Raw genomic sequence first — 21382 nt, forward strand, 5'->3', positions numbered from 1 at the left:
TAACTTTATTTAGAAACCAGGCGGTCTAGCATTTTCTTGAATGTGCACAATAAAGGGTGCTGCTGTACTTTAAAACTGGCTTCACTTGAAGTGGTTGCCATGTTTTGATCCCACATTTGACTGCAAATAAAGGATTTGAGTTTGTGCAAGGACTGTAATGGCATTGGTATTAATATCTAGGCTAGTGCTGAAGCTGTGGCTTCTGTCGGGTTTATACTGACATTAACATCTGGGTTGAGGCTTGAGGCAGCATTTTAGTTTATATAAGAATCAGCACTAACATTGAGGTTATGATTTTCTAAAAAATACATTCTGTAGTTGTATTGTCATGTTCCAATACAGTGCTTCGCTCTTTATTTGAATCTTTAGGGAAAAAGAAGACGCAAAGTCCATCTCTTTCTTCAGAAAATGCAGTGACATCATTTCAAATTCCCAGTAGTTTTCAGGTGCTGCACCCACTAACCTTGTCCAGCTTCATAAGAAATAAATAATATTTCAATTTCTAGTTACACATTGACACACTGACAATTTTAAGGATGTGCACATCTGTTGGTCTCTGCTAAATGCCAGCATGTAGCACAAGCATTTCTTTTCTTCTCTTAGCTGCCCATATCGTAAGATTTGAGGTATGGCAAGATTGTGCACTCATCAGGATTTTAATATCACTATTTCTATGAATAAACACCTATCACACACATCTTGAACTTTTGGAGATATACAGATCTTTTCTCTGACTACTTGTGACAGTGCTGCAGTGTCACTTGGCTGGGCTTCTATATTTGTGTGTTTCCTTTGCTGGACAGAAGGTACTTTCCTGCCCCTACTGTGTCTTGTCTATGTGTAACTGTCTATGTGTGAAGAGGCCAACAGTCTGCCACACAAGATGAGGAGGAATTGATGGAGAGGCATTGTGGGACATTGGAGAGCAGTGCTGTATTTTATTTTGCCTTAAAATAAATCCCAGTTTGCAGATGTTCCCACTGTCTCCAGACTCATTCTTCTCATTTGATTATATACACTGTGGAACGAGCCCAGGACACAGACAGGAAGACATGTTAAAGTCACCACCACACGTTTATTAACACTAATATTTACAAGTCTTAAGTGCCACACAACCCCAAACTCCCCCAAAGTCCAGGCCAAACCACACTATGCCTCACTTCTTCAGGCCGCCTCCTGTCTCTCCTCCAAGACCTCATCCGTCTTCCACCCAATTCCAGCCTCTCTGTGAAGGAAGGCAACTCCTTTTATACGCACCTGGACGTGCTCCAGGTGTGTTCCGGCACTCTCCCACCAACACGCCCCAGTGTGGCGGACGTGCCGACTGCATCCCCGGAAGCACTCCGTGTGTCCCTGCTCCTCTTCCCCCCAGCACTTCCTGGTGTGGCGGAAGTGCTGAGGTCCAGGGCTTTCCAGGCATTGGGGCGCCCCCTGGCGGTGACCACGGGCCCCTACAGGGTTGGGCTTCACAGCCCTGTACCCATGGCCCCCAACACAACCAGGGCAGACGCCCCTTCGTGGTCTGGAGGAGGCGCAGGCCCTCCTCCGGTCTTCCTGGGCGTCCAGGCTGGGTACCAGCCCCCAAGCCGGCTGCCACAACACATAATTAATTTTCTTTTTGAAAGTATACCATTAATTTAAATTTAACAAGTAAGACAATTGAAGGCATAGATGCATGCAGAGGGGCATATAATGTGTGCTAGAAAATTTATGAAGAAGGCTTATGGATATTGACAGATCAGGTGTACACGTACAGTATTTATTCAGACTAGTTGACTTGAAATTCCAGTAAATAACATACACAAAATAGTTTACTTCTCTAGCTGAAGACTGGTAGCACAGTTCTTTACTTTAGTAAATATAAACAGTATACACTAATGAGCTCATGTTGTTGAACTGACCACAATTTGTAAGGCTCAAGAATTATTTCTCTGAGGTGGATGTGAGCAACACTACAGTGCCACAAGAAAGAGACCTGTCACCTTTTTTTCACTCTGTACACCTCAGACTATAAATATAACACCAGGTCTCAGATGGTTCTGCACTAATGAGGTGTACTAATAAGGGGATGAGACAGTATATAGGAGTCAGGCAGAGGACATTGTTTCTTGGTGCAAAGAGAATTATCTGCAACTTAACAAGCAAAGCAAGTTACTGGTTATTGACTTTGGCTGCAGCAATAAGCCTCTATGTCCGGTCTCTATTCAGTGAGTGGATGTGGAGATGGTGCACTACTACTAGTACTTGGGGATCTTTATCAATGGTAGGTTGGAATGGTCTCATAACACAGAGGAACTGCTCAGAAAAGAACACTTCAATGTGGGTAGTGGCATCCATTGCATGTTCTATGGCTCTGTGATGGCCAGGGCAATTTTCTGTGCTGCAGTTTGCTAGGACAGTAACATATCCACAAGAGAGGCCCACTGAATCAATGAGGTGATTAAGAAGGCATGCTCAATTACCTGCTGGGACTAGTACAGAAGGAGAGAATGAAGACAAAATTTGTGGCCATTATTAACAATCCTCTCTCTGTCACACTAACTATTAGTAGTTTCAGCCAACAAGTCATTCAGCAGAAGTGGGTCTCCTTTATACCAACTGCAATATGCCTACATAATGCTTCACTGTGACTGTGACTGCTGTTTTTATCTTTAGCCAGGTCAGAATATTTCTTTTCTTTGTTTTTGTAATTCTGCAGTATACATTTTTGTTGTTTATTATAATGTTCATTTACTATTGAGTTTCTGTAAAAAAGCAACATTTCCAACTTGGGACAAATAAAGTTTATCTATCTATCTATCTATCTATCTATCTATCTATCTATCTATCTATCTATCTATCTATCTATCTATCTATCTATCTATCTATCTATCTATCTATCTATCTATCTATCTATCTATCTATCTATCTATCTATCTATCTATCTATCATCCTGCTCCCACTCTCGACTCTAGCTCTCCAATTGTAGGGAGGCGGCCCCTTTTATTCTCACCCGGATTTGCTCCAGGTGCTCGATGATGCTCTTCTGGCAGCACTTCCTGGTGTGGCGGAAGTGCTGCTCTTGCGCCCGGAAGCACTCCATGCGTCCCTGGAAGGATCTTCCTCCATCTTCCTGGGTGTGGCGGAAGTGAATGGTTCCCGGGCTCCCTGAGGCTCGGGGCGCCCCCCCTCTTGAGCCTCCTTGCTCCTCTCCTGTGGTCCCCTCAAGATCCAGGGCGGTTGCCCCTTCCAGGCATCCCGGCTGGGTCTGTCCCCCAGCCTCCTGTGACACTATCTATCTATCTATCTATCTATCTATCTATCTATCTATCTATCTATCTATCTATCTATCTATCTATCTATCTATCTATCTATCTATCTATCTATCTATCTATCTATCTATCTCTCTATCTATCTATCTATCTATCTATCTATCTATCTATCTATCTATCTATCTATCTATCTATCTATCTAATAGTTAAAGCTTTAGACAGGTTAATCTTTTCAGAGTTACACAATGAAACTCAAAGCAATTTTTTTAAGTAAATGTCCAGCTGCACATGTCAAAGCTTTATTGGTTTTCTAAACTTCTAAGCCATTATGGAAAAGCGGGCAAATTAGTATTTACTTTGATATCTGAAAAGGGACTCCCCACACAGCTCTCGTCTCTTACAGAAGCAGATGTTCAATTAAGGTTCTCCTCCCAAGAGTTTGTGGCACCATTTGGTTCTAATTTTAGGAAGTTGCTTACCTGCTTCACAAAGGCAGTAATTATTGGTTGAACTTCAGCACTGCCTCTCCATTGTTTATTAACACCTTCCACTTTTTAAAAAATAAGAATAGGCATTTGAAAGTACACATTTGAAGACAGTGCAACTCTTCATACAGAAACTAACATGTGTCTGCTTCACTTGAACCTATCAGCATATTTATGTTCTTAAACTGAATTTGGTTATTTGTGTAACAAAGACCAGCAATACAGTGATTAGCACCATATTGCTATTCTTCATTTTCATTTCACTTTATTGGCTACCTCTGCTAAAATAAACTCTCAGCAACCCCTAGCAAAGCCATAAGGACCAGAAAAACACACCCTAGAGGGGAGCTAAGCACTTGACCTCTCCCTAGGGAATGCACAAACTTGCCGTTTGAGAAAATCTGAACTATTGCCAGTATATATGATGTCTCAGCAAGTGTACTCACCATGATTTGTACCTGGCCATTCTTGCAGGAGTCTGGAGAATTTTCACTTTCCTCAGTTTTACAAATGCCCATGCGGCACCTAACCACATCTTGAACCTGCAGAGGGCAAAGAGAAACTGACTCAGATTATAAAATGAAGGGTGAAGTGATCTCAAGTGAAATGTAAGACTCATGCGGCGCTAAAGTGAATGAGTATGCTGTGCAGTGCACATTACCCCTGTGTTTTGAGTTAATGCTGTACCTCTTGCATTTTATGAAACAGAACATTTTTTAAGGAAATCATTTTGTCTCTAAAATTAAAACTAAGCTGTATAATATTATTATATAAATTTGTGAATACAGGCTGAAAAATATGCAGGATGCAAAAAAAGCATTGCAATTAATAACTGATTTGCTCATAAAATGAAACAATTTATTTAACATTATATGCACAGTATTAATCAATAGACAAGCTTTTCAAACTTTCAGAGGTGGGTATTTATGATTCAGTGTGCTAACCAAAATGTTAGTCAAAAGGTCTATTACACATGAACTTATTTGGTTTTCCCAGTATTCTCAACATTGCCTTACTAGAGTAATCCCTGCAACCACAAAATGGGATTAAGCAGATTCATAGAAATGATAGATAGATTAACAGTTCAAATTTACAGTGTATTTTCACACTATATTTAATGTTTAATTTAGGGTTTTATTTAATAATTAATTTGTTCTGGAATGCCAAGGTCTGGGAAGATTTGGTATAAGTTCTTCTGCACTAGCAAACATCTGCCACTTTTTCTTTAGCAACCAGGAATCAGGAAGAACGTTGTTAAACCTGGATCCTATTTTGGTTTCATTGTGATTTTTCAAATGATTTTTGGGACCAACTGTAGGAAGAACTTTGTTAAACCTGGATCCTATTTTGGTTTCATTGTGATTTTTCAAATGATTTTTGGGACCAACTGTGGAACCAATGACTACCTAGGTAGACCTCAGTAAAGCTATAGTAACTTTGGGGTCACTGATTAATTTTAGCACATATTGCCATGCAGACAGAAAGCATTACCTGAAAGCCATATTTCTCTGTATACCATTTTTTTTACCCCAGTTTTAGTAGTTTTGGATATGTAATGTTTTCAACAATATTCAGTAATGTACAGCAGCAAAGATGAACCGTAAGCACTTATTGACAGTGTTCAATATGCCTTGATACTCTCTATCCTATTTTAGCTTTGGTAAGAAAAAAGGCCTGTCCCAAAAAGAACAAAAGGTAGATGGACTGGGGAATGAAAACAATGAAAAAGAAGGCCAAGTCAAGACAAGAAAGTACTAGCAGAGTCAAAACCAGAAAGTCAAAATGATTGCAAGAACCAAATCTAAAACAAGAACCAAAACTCACAGTTAGAAATCTTTAGATAAGAGGCCAAAACAGGAATATCCAAACAAAAATGCAATAATGTGAAAATGAAAAACTCATTTGTGAATTTGTACATGCCAAGAGCTGGGTGCAGCCATCTTATATAGTAGAAGGCACTAACATTTCAATGCACATCGTAACATCATGTGACCATAGCAATGGTAAACAATATGTTCATGTCAAAAGCAATTAAGAAAATACCAATGCCCATGAAATTTAAGAATGGTGTTCTGCAACACTGAAAATGATGAGAAGAATACAGTAATTAATCACTAAGTTAAAATTATGTACAAAATGACTGAGATCCCCTTAAGTAGTGGGCTCTAAAAACAAGCATTTGTTTCTGAAGGGAAGTACCACCATAATTCTCACATGAATACAAGAGGCGTGAACATCACCGACAGAAAGTTATAACCTATCCTGTCCTTTCTGTAGGGTAGTCAGATGAACTACAGCATAGTCTAGTGTTTCTTAAACCATGTTCCATGGAACTGTAGGGTTATCTGATTTACAATGCCTTGTATCAGCTGTAGCTACAGAAAAAATTAGTGGCAATCAACAAATAGCCTGAATTTGATTAAGCACAGATTGCACTTTTGCCACACTGATCTAAGCTCACCACAACCAGAAAGTAGAGATTCCACTGGCTGTCATGATAATGTATAAGGACCCCCATCCCAAAATGTTTAAGAAACACTGGCAGAGACAACACCCACCTGCTTTTTTTTTTAGTTACAGCAAACTCTCTGAATTACCTGCTGGCAAGAGTGAAAATTGGCACCCTTTAGGGGCAGGGTATCCAGACCAGGAGATACACATTTACTTGGACAACTGTAGAATAATGATAATAAAAGTCAGAGAAACTTCTGTCAATACAGAAGCGTAAAACTGTGGATACAGCCAAATGTTGAAAAGCCAGAAGTAGATAAAAAAAACACACATAGTCACAATACCTCGATGTGAAACCAAAAACAAAGTAGAAAGGTGAATCACCACGAGCCAAAAACGAAGACATTCTGTAAGTAAATCTACATGGAAAACTGTTAATGGAGTCAAAAGTGGAATTGCTATGAGTCTAAAACCAAATGACCTTCAATACTATGATTACACACAAGTTGTTCTAGAGTTGATTCCTTAAACCAGAGAAGCTAAAGCCAAAACCAAAGTGTAAAACTGTGATTAATGGTGAAGCGAGTGCTGTCTGGAGTCAAACAAACCAGAAGGAGACCAGCCATCAAAATCTTGACCAGAAACCACACTATTATCTGAAGGTGTAGTTGTCAGCAAAAAACTAGACTTGAAACAATAACCTGAAGACAAGTTGTCAGCAAAATCTGGACACAAGATTGCCACAGAAGCCGAAATAAAGATTGTTATGAATAAAAAAATCAAGAGACGTTTGCCCTGGAAGCTCACACTGAAGTTGTTTGAATACTGGATCGAAAATATTGGACACCACACTAAATTCCATATGAGGTTATAAAGTGGAATATTTGTGACATCTGGGAGGCTTCCACTGGCAACATCACAGCACACCATAGCGGCATAGTCTCAAAATACAGAAGCTACAAAATGGTGCATTAAACGATACATGAATTTTTACCAGTCCATAGCTACATTAGAAGTACAAAACACTCACCTACTAATATCCACTGATACATAAACCCTTCAAGATCCTACAACAAAGCAGCAGATAAAATATAAGAAGCAAAAAATTATAAAAATAGCAATAACCTGTAAGAATCTGGCCTTAATCATAACATCAATCAGTAAGGAGGAGGGTGAGGTTTTTTTTTTTGCAATACAAAATACTTGAATCATCCACTTTCAACCAAAACATGTTGAGTAGAGTGACTTTTGAAATTGTCTGGATATGCCAGTTTATAGGAAACAGGACCATCATTCTTCTGAATAATGAAGAGGACAATTAAATATGGATGTCTCTCATAAATAGCCGTGTAGCTATGTCCCAATTTAATGTCAAACTCGTACAGGCTTGTACTTATGATGTGTCAGTCACATAGCAGAGGCTGTGGCCATCATCAGGATGTCTGAAACCGTTGATCACTTCCCTCAAATAGATAGAAGGACCAGTTACTGAGGTGATTTCAAAACATCTTGGCTTAAATCCCCATAGCCATAGTTAGCAGTAAATGTCTAGAGAATTCCTGACCAGATGGCAAATAATATACTGTACACCTAAAATACTTTTTCAGTTGAAAGAAAAGGAGGAGAGGTTGAGAAAATATTAGCAGGGCTGATGCCAGCAAGTTAAAACAATCATTAGAATACAAAGAATAACTCAAACCTCTAAATCAGTAGATGTTAACTAGGATGTCACAACGCACACCAAACTTGTAGCCTCACAAACAATATAGAGACACCTGACTCAAAATAATAACAAAATGGTGTTCCAAATAAAATCACAAAATGACATTGCCAAGTTAGAACTATTAAATGGATGCTAATGGCCTAGAAATTCAATATATATTTTTACTATAGCACTGGATAGACAGAAGGTTAAAAGAAAAGAAAAACTGTGTGTCCTGTCCAGTGTAAAAAGTGCTAAAATTCAAATCAGTGCATAAAAAACTGCTGAAAAATAGCAAATAGCACCAAAGTAATATCATCTGTCATATCCATATCCCTTTAGTGATACTAAGGCCTTTGGGTGCAAGGAGCACTAGCAGCCGGTAGACAAAAGAAAGGCTGTATCTCCCACTGTACTAAAAGTGATTATGAGGCTGGAACATTGTGACCCTATGACGGCATTTAAAGGTGCTTGATACAAATTAACAATCTTAATGTGGAGGAAAGTTTGGAGATAAAGTTCATTGGTGGAAGAAAGAGGCCAGGGTTAAGAAGGAGATAGAGAAAGAGAGATACGACATGGGCAGGTTTGGTGAATTGTTTCTTATCTCAAGCAATGTTCTCACTACCTCAATGCTGGTTTCAACACTTTCCATCTCAGCCTCCAAGTCTAACCTCGAGTCTTTTACCAAGGTGAGGCTTTGTATCTGAGGCTGTTTGTGGTGCAATCTGTGGAACTATTTTGAAAGTCAGAAATACTCCAAAAAAGTCCTGTGACCTTTACCCAAACTTATTTGGAAGCACCAGATCTCTCTGACCTCCTAGGCCTTCATACCTATTGAAAGCGTCAGTCTTGCTTCATGTTACTGGTTTTGCCTATCCCATTTAAAAGGACAAAGGGTAGCCCTATGTCACTATTTTGTGTTGGCATCTAGTGGCTTGAGGAATTATCCAAGTTCTCTCCCCATTTCCTCTATTCACCCTTTAGTTAGAAGGTTAAGATATTGATGGCATCCCCTGGGCTGTCTGCTCCTTAGCATTGCTTCTTAAAGTGCCTTCTTCCCCCAGTTTCATAGGTGTACTTTGCTAGGCCAATCTCCTGTTCTGTGTTGTTTATCTCTTTCCCAGCCCAGACCATCATCCCATGCATACTGCACATACATACTGTATTATAGATGTCCATTTCCTAGGTCAGCCATATTCTTCAATTGATCATGGCATAAGCAGGTAACTACAATGAAAGCAAAATTCACAAAGTTCTGAAAATGTGTAAATTACTGTCAATGATAAACCCACACCAAGATACTAAAAAGTGGAGAAGCGGAAGAAAATGGAAAAGATTTAATAACTGATAAACAAAACAAAGAATAAAATTACTATAAAGTTATAAAAAGCCATGGTATTAGTTTTAGTAATTAGTCACTATGCTAAAAGAAGTCTTAAGGCTTGATTTAAATATTGAGACCAAAGGACATGCTAAAATATTGTCAGCACACTCATGCCATTTTGATATCTTTGGCTCCCTTGGTGTTATTCCAAGTGCAGTGAGGAACCAAGAGAAATACATTCCAATTAATTAAAAGCACAATGTGAGATTGGATGGTACTGAAAGTACGAATAGGACTCTAATTATGGCACTGTGCTTACCAAACAAAATACAGATATTGTGCAAAAAACAAAAAATGTCAGATCACTTTTTTCACAGTACACAGTACCACAGTAGTGTTTGAGAAAGCTTAGGTTAGTCACATCATTAAAATACCCTTCCACAAACTTTCAGAGCTTTATAATGAATGAAGGTATTTATTACTATCACATTGCCTATTAGGCTGTCAGGCGACGAACACAAGAGAACCAAAATAATAAGTAATCATTTCCAAACTTCTAATACTGAGGATATACACATATGCTACCTATATCTATCTAGTGATGAGCAGAAAAGGGAAGTTTTGATTCACATATACTAAAACTAACACTACAATTCATTTTGCAAAACACAGTAAAAATACTTTTTGTGGCGTTTTGAGAGTTTACTTGGGGTAGAAAACAATGAAAATAACTGTTAAGGCTCATTTGTATCTCTGTGTTTACCGGTGCATTTTTCTGCAGGTGAGCACTGTGAGTAATGTGAGTGACTACCTGTCAGGTCAATTCTATTTATGCCTCTTGTTCACATCAGTGTGTTTTGTAAAAAATGCTGCATATATTACTTCCAAAAGTGACCCATTGTGCACCGTTACTGTATTTTCTCCACAGGAAAGGTCACTACTGTGAGCCACTTGCCTTCCTCCCGCCATTACCTAGTAACTGTCCCTTCCTGTTTCTTGATTTCTGCAGTTGTCCATGTAGCATGGTGCCTCAAGTTTCATCTCTGTCTCCAATGCACCTTTAGGACTGCAATTGCCAAGAATGTCATCATAATTGGTAAAGCGAACATCCTCTTATTAGTATAAACACATCATTCTTCTGATCTCACGACACAATATCAGTACAGTACAGACCTGACAGTAAAGAAGTCCAAAGTTTTTTTTTGTTTATTAAATAGAGTATACATCATATACTGTATGATAATATGATATTTAATATATCATATTAAATGACAGGCAGCCACATTCAGAATTAATGTGTGATTGGAAAAAACACCTTTCTTCTGTCAATGGCAGGAATTTTGTTGGAGGTAACACACAATCTGCTGCACAAATATCTTTGCAAAGTGAAATATTGAGTTTCACTGTCAAATTAATTTTGCAAGAATCATTTAGCTCATCTCAAGATATAGTATATATAATTTAAATAGAGTTTATGTGAATATGTAGAATTTTTCTTTGTGATCAAGTTTTTATTAAGTAAAGACAGGATATATCAATAAATGGACATGTTATATTTTAAAAAATGACATTTTTCACAAGCAAAAGGCAAAATCTTGGTTCGCATCACTGGTGTGGAACTCTGACAGAGCTGCCATTTGTCACTGATTCTATTCATAAATTTTATAGACAGAATTTCTAGGCACAGCCAAGGAATGAAGGGTGTCAGTTTGGTGGCCACAGGATCACATCTTTACTCTCTGAACGCAGACTGGGCTGGGATGAGGATCAGCCCCTCCAAGTCTGAGGTCATGGTTCTCACTGCCCACTAATCATGACCATAGGTGAGGGTAGGAACATAGATCATCTAGTAAATCGAGAGCTTCACCTTTTGGCTCAGCTCTCTCTTCAACACAACTGACTGGTACAACTTCTGCATGTCTGTCCATGCTGCAATGATCCACCAGTCGATCATCTGTTCCGTTCTTCCCCCACGCATGAACAAAATTTCTTAAGCTCTTCTACTTGAGGCAGAACCTCCTCCCCAACTCGTAGAGGATACTCCACCATTTTCTGGCTGTGACTGAAAGAACTAGATAGTGAATATAAGTGGCAGAAATTAGATTTCTTTGCAGCCTGGGTTCAGCCTTAGATATATTGTGAGGAGTGAAGACATTCAGGAGGAGCTCAAAGAAGAGCTGCTGCTCCTCCACATTGAAAACAGCTAGTTAAGGTGGTTTGTGCATCTGATTAGAATGCCTCCTGGATGGCTACTTGGGGAGGTGTTTTGGGCATGTCCAACCGACAGGATACCTCAGGGCAGACCCAGGAAACACTGAAGAGATTACCGTATATACTCGAATATAAGCCGAGTTTTTCAGCACACAAAATGTGCTGAAAAACGTCACCCTCGGCTTATATTCGAGTCAGGTCTTGCTGAGAGCGAGAGAAAGACAGACAGACACACACACACACGCCGCACAAGAGAGACACACACACACGCGCCATGCAAGAGAGACACACACACATGCGCACGTGCCAAGCGAGAGAGACAGCGAGCGAGAGAGGGCTGGCTGCATAAGGCAGAGAAGGCTTATACTCGAGTCATTATCGAGTTATTATTATTATTATTATTATTATTATTAATAATAAGTTTTTCCAGTTTTTGTAGGTAAAATTAGGTACCGCGGCTTATATTCGGGTCGGCTTATACTCGAGTATATACGGTATATCTTTTGAATGGCCTAGGAATGCCTTGGTATCCTCCAGAAGATGTGGCAGAGAAAAGTGATGTCTGGGCATCTTTGCATACACTGCTGTCCCAGTGACCGTCATAAGAAAGGATTAATGGATGGATAGAAGGACATTTTTATCATTTGTTTTAAAAAAAGGGAATGTTTCCGTATAGTTTTGATGAGCCTGTAATATTTATTCTGCTAATATTTTCCATTGAATGGATATATAGCATTTTGCAATGAAACTCTTCATATCTTTTACCAGAATGCCAACGTTGAAATGAAGAAAACATGCAAACACACAAACTCTACACGGACCATGACTGACTGGGCCAGGCTTCAGATTTAGCCCTCTGGATCTGTAAGGCAGCATTAACCACTGCCTTAAAATATTATTATCAGTGATACAGCCTGTCTAAAGATCATTCATTTCATTGCAAAACACATGGCCTATGTCTGCAAGAAACATCAACCCCTGTTTGAGTTTCACCGTCATTTCCTAATCTGCTTTGGATCACTTTGTGATTTTCCCACATTAAATAATGTTGTCTTTTAATGAACGTATTGATCATTACCCTTTTTTTCTCTGATTTTCCCAGAGAACATCATGGTTTTACAAAAGAGATGCTTTAATTTATTTTGTAATCCATTGCTTTCTATTTGCATAAACCCTGGTAATTGTTTCCTTAGTAATAAATGTCTCAAGCTGGCTTTATTCACTGGTGAATGCAAAGCTGGAACACAGCTTTATTTTTTAGTGTCTGCTTTTATTAATGTGTTTAGCTATCCTTTGATGTTGGAAACATATATATATATGTAAAGCAAATATAACTAACTGCCATTCTACAATGCTGAATAGTGCAGAAAATAGCATCAATTTAATGACATACAAATGACAAATCCAAAACTCCAATTCCCATACTCCACACCTGGCTAAAGTATACATTCCAGCACCCCAGCATGTAATTTGCTAGGGAATATGATGAATGTAATGCTCTTGTAACTGGAACACAAACTGTGTTTTCACTTTTCAAAAGTGGGGACCAACATACAGGTAATGACACCCTGTGACAGCTGATGAAATATCCATTTTATATGGTGGTTTCCCATATCCATTTTCTTTTTGCTCCTGTTTTGGCATATTAACTGTATTAAGTATTGTTAAAGACTATAATGATTGCATGAAGTATCTAAGCCTTGCCCCTGGGGTCAAGCAATTAGGGGAGGGGGGATGTGATGTTGAAGTATTAGTCAGCTCTGGGTGAAATCAAACTGGAGTCCCAGGGGTAATTCCTCTCCTTCCCAGCAAGGTAAGTGAAAGAGTAAGAGGACAAGAGCTGGGGTGGAGGACATACTGTATCTGTAAGTCTACATAACAGAGTTAGGGAAGGGTTACCCCAAAACACTTACATGATAAAACACACACCAAATGACATGACTACAAAACTGCTTACTGAGCAAGGTGTTCATGCAAAAGACATCCTAAAGACATACACTGCTTGAACGTGGTGTTGGTTAAACAGGCCTTTTGTTTCAAATATACTGCTCCAGGAGTCTCTTTCATTCAGTATTTGAACAATGAATATGACCAAAAAGACTATCAAAACATTAAGTTGTTCCCTTTTAAACATCAAACTCACTTTTCCTAGGAAGAGTATGGAAGTATTTCATTCAGTGAAACTCCAGGTTAGAAAATAAAGACCCCCCAATTTCAAAAAACCTCCAAAATGACATATATTTCTCAACAGGCACTTTCCATTGTGAAGTTTGTTTAAAGTTGCTGCTTCCCAGAAGTAGGCACTTAGATGCTATAACTGGCCTAATTACTGCTTGTAAAACATAAGTAACATGATAGTTATAATTTGATACTAATCCTCACTTATTCTATTTCTCTTCTTGGTACTCAAATGTGGCACTTGGTGCCACAGCCCACCTGCCAAGTTGTTTTGCCTGCCTAAGGAAAAGTCATCCCTGATGGAGGATCGCAGGAATTGTGGGAAAGAGGGGTCCTTTCATCGAATTAGCGCTGTCTCAGCGGTGGAATGGCCAAATGGGGGAGGCAGCTTGATGAATGAGGTCTCCAGGACTCTAAACAAATCCAAATCATATTATGTGATATCATCTGCTGTTAAATTCTACTCCGTACTTCTAAAATTTTTATTTTTATACTGTATTGAGGATTTGTTCTGTGTATTGTATTGACCCCCTTCTTTTTGACACCCACTGCACGCCCAAACTACCTGGAAAGGGGTCTCTCTTTGAACTGCCTTTCCCAAGGTTTCTTCCATTTTTTCCCTACAAGGGTTTTCTTGGGAGTTTTTCCTTGTCTTCTTAGAGAGTCAAGGCTGGGGGGCTGTCAAGAGGCAGGGTCTGTTAAAGCCCATTGCGGCACTTCTTGTGTGATTTTGGGCTATACAAAAAAAAAAAAATTGTTTAATTGTATTGTATTGCTTGTATAGGGTTTGCCCTTTCTTTTTATGTCTGGGTGCATATCCTCTGGACATTCCAGTTTCCCACATTAAAATAACAATGTTAATGTTAATTGGCTAAATTAAATCAGTTCAGTATAAGTAAGATACAAATAACATTGAAGCTTCATGAGAACAGAAAACAAGAGTAGACCATTTAGTCCATCAATATTGTTGATAATAACTCAGTTTCACAATATCCCATTAAAATACTTTATTAAAAGACATTGTTAATGTTTGCATTTGAGCTTTAGAGTTTCATGTCTTTTTGTGAGAAGTGTTTCTTACCTTTCATCTCAAATGCACTTCCAGTAAATTTTCTCCATTGTTCTTGAGAACGTTGTTTGGTATTGAATTGTGCTCCTGAGTTTAACCTACATTAAACTGCTGTACCATACAAGGTTATATCATGGTATACACTCAACACTTTCAGATTATCTTCAGCTTCTTACAAACGTATTTGAAAATACAGGCTTAGAAATTTATAATTTGTTAAGATAGACAAGAGCAGGTTGTATAGATATTTGCTGTGTTACTTCCTTATAGCTCAAAGCTAAAAACAAAACAAAAAAAAAACATGCCACAGAGTCTTACTAGTAAAGTACAAATCCACAATACTCTACTTTTAAAAGTTATAGCAATGGAGGAATTAAGTAATTTTTCTCTTGGGAACCCACAACTGTATAATTTACTCTGCATTTTCTTCTCCACTGCACCTCCTGTCTATAAAGTAACTTAAAGAAATATTTCCAGGTTTTTTTTTGTTTCACATAAAATTTTAAAGACAATAGTAAATAAGTACTACACCATATAATTTTCCAGTCCTGTTTAATTGTAGGACACACTGGTATTATCCATTTTGCCAGGCTTGAGACCAAAACTGGGCTTAGCAAGCTGCTGCCAGATACTCTTATTGCCAGCTTAAACGTTTCAATTTGCCTGACAGAGCCCTTTGCTGGAATGCTGCTTTGTCTTATCTCATAAGATAATCGATACCAGACCTTGTAACATCAGTAGGAACATCTCCCAAAGGCACAAGCTGAATACCCAAGTTCTGAACAAAGGACCATAAATCAAGGATAAGCATTGACGAAGAGAATTTTGCACCAGTGATCAACCAAGAAGATGGGCTTATGTGCACAAGACCTAAATTCCTTTTTTTAAAAAACCATCAACCACACCCTAACTAACCTCTTTTCTCATTAAGGGATGAGAAAAGGTTGGCTCAGCTGGCCAATGTTTGGCTGCCTGTAGCCAGAACCCATAGCTGATAGGATTTGGGCACAAAAGAGGTTGGAGCAATCACTTTACTTCAGAGAGCAACGGTGCTGGATCAGAACAGTACTTGTCTGTAATGAAGCTTGGATACTGTAAAGTTGCCATAAGTCCAGCCTTGCCAAAGAACAGCAAGTGCATGAACAAGAGAGAGAGTGACCATACATAAATCATGTGTCTTCTTTGCCAATGATAGGGGTCAACTGATCACCAATTTTGCTAGCCACCGAGGACACTGTGTGCATAAACTTCTTGAAGAGAAACTGCAGTACTGCCCACAAGCAGAAGGTACAACCAAAGGAAAAGAAGTAGACAAGCTCCTGAACAAAGAAAGAAAATATACTGAAGATTCCTGCTTGTGCCTGGAGAGAGCTAACCAGAAAGAAATAAAATATCATTCACCCTAACCATAAGTACTACTTTGATTTTAAGAACTATTAATTGCAATTTAAAAGTTAGGACAAAGCTAGCTTATGTATTACGGTATTGGTGTAAACGTAACTAAAAGATAATAACCTTGTGAAGGATAAATTACAGCAATGTGTTATAAGTTTCTTTCTAAGTCCAGTCAGAAACTTCAGCGCAGCACGTATGTACACCCTCAAATACAGAGAGTTCTCTGTGGGGGTTGGTAACAACTCAGCATAGAGGTTGCAGTGAGCAAACGAACACCACCATATAATACACAAAAAGCTTAATAACTAGCTAAAGAACTTTTCCATCTTGAAAACATGAATTGAAAGATCAGAATACATATGTTATGTTCCTTTTTCTATAAGTGAGATAAAGATTTATCTAAGTCAAGAGAAAGAATTCATAAGTTATCTGCCTTTTCCTACAGGAGAGAAAAAGTTAAACTAAGCTTTCATAATTTTGTTTGAAATTATCTTTCCCTGTATCTACTGTATATACACAGATATCTTTATGTATATTTGTGTACAGCCAACCTCTATTATAAATATGTTATAAATAAATTGTATTGTTTTGTGTAGTTTAACAAGCATGTTTGGTTTATTTGTGAAAGTAAGTCTTTGGTCATATCTAAACTCCAAAAAAGAAACTGAATGTGTTAATGTAGATTTTAACTGATTTATAAACCTTGTTAATACATTTTACAGATCTTTGTATATTTCTGGTGTCCCGCCTGTAAAGTAAAACAGAGATCCCTCACTCAATATACTTTTAACTTGGCATCATTTGGGGGCATCTTGTTAATTGTAATTAATTACCAATATTGCTGAAGGTAAAACCGATAATTAATTACTGTAACTGAGTGATCATACACCCCACACTACATTAATTTGCCATCCCTGGTGTAGACAAATTACATTTAATTGTATTCCTACAATAATTCTGAGCAGGGTCGTGGGGAACTGGATCTTATCCAAGCACAGGGAGCAAGGTAGGAACAACCTGAGGACAGGGTGCTATTCCTTCACAGAGTGAGCATACTTCCACACCACATTCTCTCTAGGGCCAATTTGACTTTGCGCTGTCAGATAAAACTGGAGCACCTGGAGAAAGACCATGCAAACTCTACACAGGGAGGACCCGAGTTGTGTACCCTGGCCTCCTTACTGTCAGTCAGCACTGCTACCACTGTGCCACCATGCAAACAAGTCATTACTGCTTATTTTATTATTAACTAATAATATTCCTCTTAGTCAAATACTGCACAATATGTGTATTTTTATTTGACAACCTGTTAAACCAGATCAGCAATAACACTAAGTAGACTTACACAGTGTTGTTGTCACTAGCCATCTGCATTACGTGTAAGTGATGTTACTTGGTGTAAGATGGAAACTTGTAAATATTAGTAGGCATCTCAGGAGACTGTAAAGCACACACTCAATTTTATGAAACCGTAGTGTTTGGTTTTTAACACAAAATTCCAAACCTTTATATTATGCTTTATGACATAAGATTGGTGTAAGGTAAAGAAACAAATTACACTTTAATGTGTTTAATATTATGTGTGTCTTCACACGTGGTTAAAATAAAGAGTTATTTCTATTAACAACACATTTTCATTCTGGATTTACAATGTTTTCATGTGTAGAAAATATTTTCCCAAGCTTGTAAGTACAGTATCACTGAAATAAATCTGAATTATAAGGATTCTGCTGTTGTGATAAACAATAGTACCAACATAATACAACTTGCTTTTAATAAACCGTTCTCATTTTGTATTGTCAAAAATTAACCTTTCATGCAGCAAATCTTCTTCTTCTTCTGCTTTTGGCTGCTCTCGTTAGGGGTCACCACAGCAAATAATCTTTTTCCATATCCTCCTGCCCTCTGTTTAAAATTATTCAGTTATAATTTCAAGATTCTCATGGTATTGCAACACTGTTTTATTATATATTCACCATTTTTTTGTCGTTGTTCAGTACGTGCCTGTGATTGCCTTTTTTAATTTTGTTAGCACTGCAAAGCACCATGTAATTGTTCATAATATTTACAACAGATTGATGATCGATGTTCACTTGACTTATTAAGTAAAAATCAATTTAGCATGAAAAATATGGCTATTACACTAAACTCAGTATTCTGCATTCAAAAAGAATGTCAATGTGGACTGTAATTTTCCATGGAAATCAATATAGTTTTGCCTTTATAATGAGTAGTGGGTAAATAGAGATGAATATACCAAACCATGCCATTTTCAAAGCCCGCTTTATTGTGAAACATGGTCATGGGGAGCTGAAGCGCATCCCACCAATCATAGGGCATACAACCCTGGATAGGATATAAGACCATCACATGGCAACACACTCACAAACACCACTCACCCACCAGGGCTGATTTAGCACATGCACACTCCATGAACTGTACTGTGAAGCAGCAGTGCAAACATTGCACCACCCAAGAAGAGTATTTAAATGTTAAAATACTTTTAAAATAATGAATTAGTTTAAATTATGCAGATTTACTTCTACTTAGTGATAATATTTATGGTGTGTGGCAGACGACCAGGGAACTATCTTTCCCTGGGCGCAAGAGGGCAGCCCCCCTGGATTCCATCAGGGCCATGGAAATGGAGCTGGAGGGTGCATGAATGGTCCTAGAGCCCTGGATGACAGCATTTCCGCCACAGTAGGAAGTGCCACCGGACGACCATCTCAGAACACCTGGAGCATATCCGGGGTGGGTTTAAAAGGGGCCACCTCACTCCATTCGAGGAGCCGGAGTTGGGTGGAAGAGGACGGAGCTTACGAGAAGGAGTGGAGGCAGCCTGAAATGAAGGACTAAGGACTGAGTATAGCGTGGTGATTTGGGCACTGTGTGTTGTTGTGTGTGTCACAAAATAAAGGGTGCGTGAAGACATCTGGAGTCCGTGTCTGTCTGTGCCAAGGCTGATCTCTTACATGGCATCCCAGATGGGACTCTCTGCTTGATGCAAGGCAGGGACTCAGTAAATAATTTGTGGAGCAGCCCGACACAGCAGTGCAAGGCACGCACAATTGTAGCAGCGCGAAATGTGCGCTCCCGTGACACACACACACACGCTTTGCGCAAGCAGCTCAGTTCCTTTTTGTTAGTTGCACTAGGCCCGTGAAGACACCGCACCTCCCCGATGGGTAAGAAGACGGTCAGCATGTTATATTTAAATCTGCCGCCATCCTCCCATACATCCATTTTCTGAAAGCACTGTTTACTGCTGTACTGGGTTGTGAAAAACCATAGGAAATCTTTCTTACAGTTTCCTTGAGATATATTTAGTACATTCTTGCTGAGCATAAAAGAAGAGGCAGGAAATTACCAAACAAGAAAATTCAACAGATATGTGGCTGTGTTCCGTATCTTGTCAACTGACTAAAAGCCAGAAAATACAGATTGATGTACAGTTCATCCAAATTGGAAGAAATCCATTTTAATACACATGATGGGATAATTCATATAATCTCATTTTAGCAGGATTGTTTTGTGCCAACTACAGGTTGGGCCAGTCCGTGAGCTAAAATTAAAACTTCAGCTTTGGAGATGTAAACTTGGCACTAGCAATATTAGCTTTCAGCACTATGAGCTATTAAACAGAAACATTATATTGATGCACACCAAAGAAACAAAAATCAATCAATCAGACAAATAATTAATTCAATGCATTTATTCTTCACCTACAGTATGTGTATTATATTATAAGCAGTTAGGATGAGTTTTGGGAAATACCTGAATTTTTATGCCACAGCCTTGTGATCTTAAATCTCTGCATGTAGTTTTTCCACAGCAGCAGTTCTCCACTGGATACCATCCAGCATTGTGGCATCTCATAAACTGACTTACACAACATAATTAAAATGTGTTTTAATAAAAAGGATAACTAACCTCTACAGTATTTCTGTATATAGTATTATTACATGGAGACAATGCAGCCAAGGCAGAGATTTGTGGTATTCAATAACAACCAAAATATCAGTGTCAGTTTTAATAGTGCACCAGTGTATACCACCATAAACTACATCTTCCCTCCATAACAATACAAGTAATAAACTTCAGAACATAATTCTTTTCTTTACCACCTATGTATTACATGCTTTTTATAAAAATTATATCATACTACAAGGCAGGACACAGAGTAGGATCAGATAGTCTAGAAATTCTTGGCTGCTGTAATGTGGTGTGGACAAAACAGGACTATCCTCATACACACATCCGAGAATGTAGGCACATGTCTTCCCATTAGGCTGCTTGTCCATGAAAGAATTATGCAAATATGGTTGTGAAGCTGCATGACCAGAAAGCTCTGCTGACTTCAGATACTCCCGATTTCATCAAATGACTGTCTTCTACTTGTAGGACATGGGAGTGCCTCCTCCTGCATACAGGTGCCAAGATTCCAGATATTAACATGGTCTCAAGGCAAAGGCTTACTCTTATAGGGTCCCTGACTAAAAGGCAGATCAACCTTTATTAAGTGAATTCTGTGGTCATCTTAAATTTTTGCCTGCAGATTACCAAGCACCTCAGTCACCACATATACCTACAGCAGCCTATTTGAAACAAAAGTGCTTTCTTCAAACACTTCCCGTCGGCCTTTGAGCAGGACTGTAATACATTACTACAGTTATTGTATGTACCACTGCAGGATTACCACCTTCACACAGAGATTCCTTGCATATGTTTATAGCTATTATAAAAGCCGATTCTACCTCTCTATTGGCCATGGCCAGGATATCATGGAGAGGAGATGATATATTTGAACTCCCAATCAGGTGCAAAACATCTAAATGAGTGAGATGCAAAACTAGGTTCCATTATCTTTGATATCCTGGTCTGGTGAGAGACACCAGGCAAATTGATGTTTTTAGTATTTGTTGTATCAACAGACAGGTCTGGCAGTAGGTCAGTATTACAAAAATTAGAACAGTGACCAACTATCAAGTGAAATAGTTACCAAAATGCTGAAGTACATCCGTGCTCATGATCTGTCGTGGTCTGGTTAGTAGTTCATTGGACAGCCTTTTTTCATACAAGTGTTTCATGCAATACTTTTAAATCGATTTACTATACTATTCCAGTTTTACCGAGAATGGCCAGTACTTCCTTATAAGCAGACACGTCTCACATTTCTATGGAAGCCAAAAAGTTACAGCAGTTGCACAACTAAATCTCTTGCAGTGTCCTTTACACAATTTTCAGGTTATTATTCTTTTGTCTTTTGACAGACTTAGGCATATCATAGTACTGAAGGACCCTTTTAAAATA

At 38.5% G+C, this 21382-nt stretch overlaps 1 protein-coding gene across 11 annotated transcripts in view; it reads right to left on the minus strand.

The window, feature by feature from the left end:
• Positions 1 to 21382, minus strand: part of adgrb2 (adhesion G protein-coupled receptor B2) — a 1003794-nt gene that overhangs the window by 91521 nt on the left and 890891 nt on the right. For all 11 annotated transcript variants that reach the window (XM_051919045.1, XM_028818906.2, XM_051919049.1 and 8 more), the window contains one exon: positions 4183 to 4278. In XM_051919045.1, the coding sequence (XP_051775005.1) occupies positions 4183 to 4278 (96 nt within the window). The remainder of the gene's footprint in view (positions 1 to 4182; positions 4279 to 21382) is intronic.

This window comes from Erpetoichthys calabaricus, chromosome 14 (genome assembly GCF_900747795.2).
Source record: "Erpetoichthys calabaricus chromosome 14, fErpCal1.3, whole genome shotgun sequence".
In the NCBI taxonomy this organism is placed as follows: domain Eukaryota; kingdom Metazoa; phylum Chordata; class Cladistia; order Polypteriformes; family Polypteridae; genus Erpetoichthys; species Erpetoichthys calabaricus.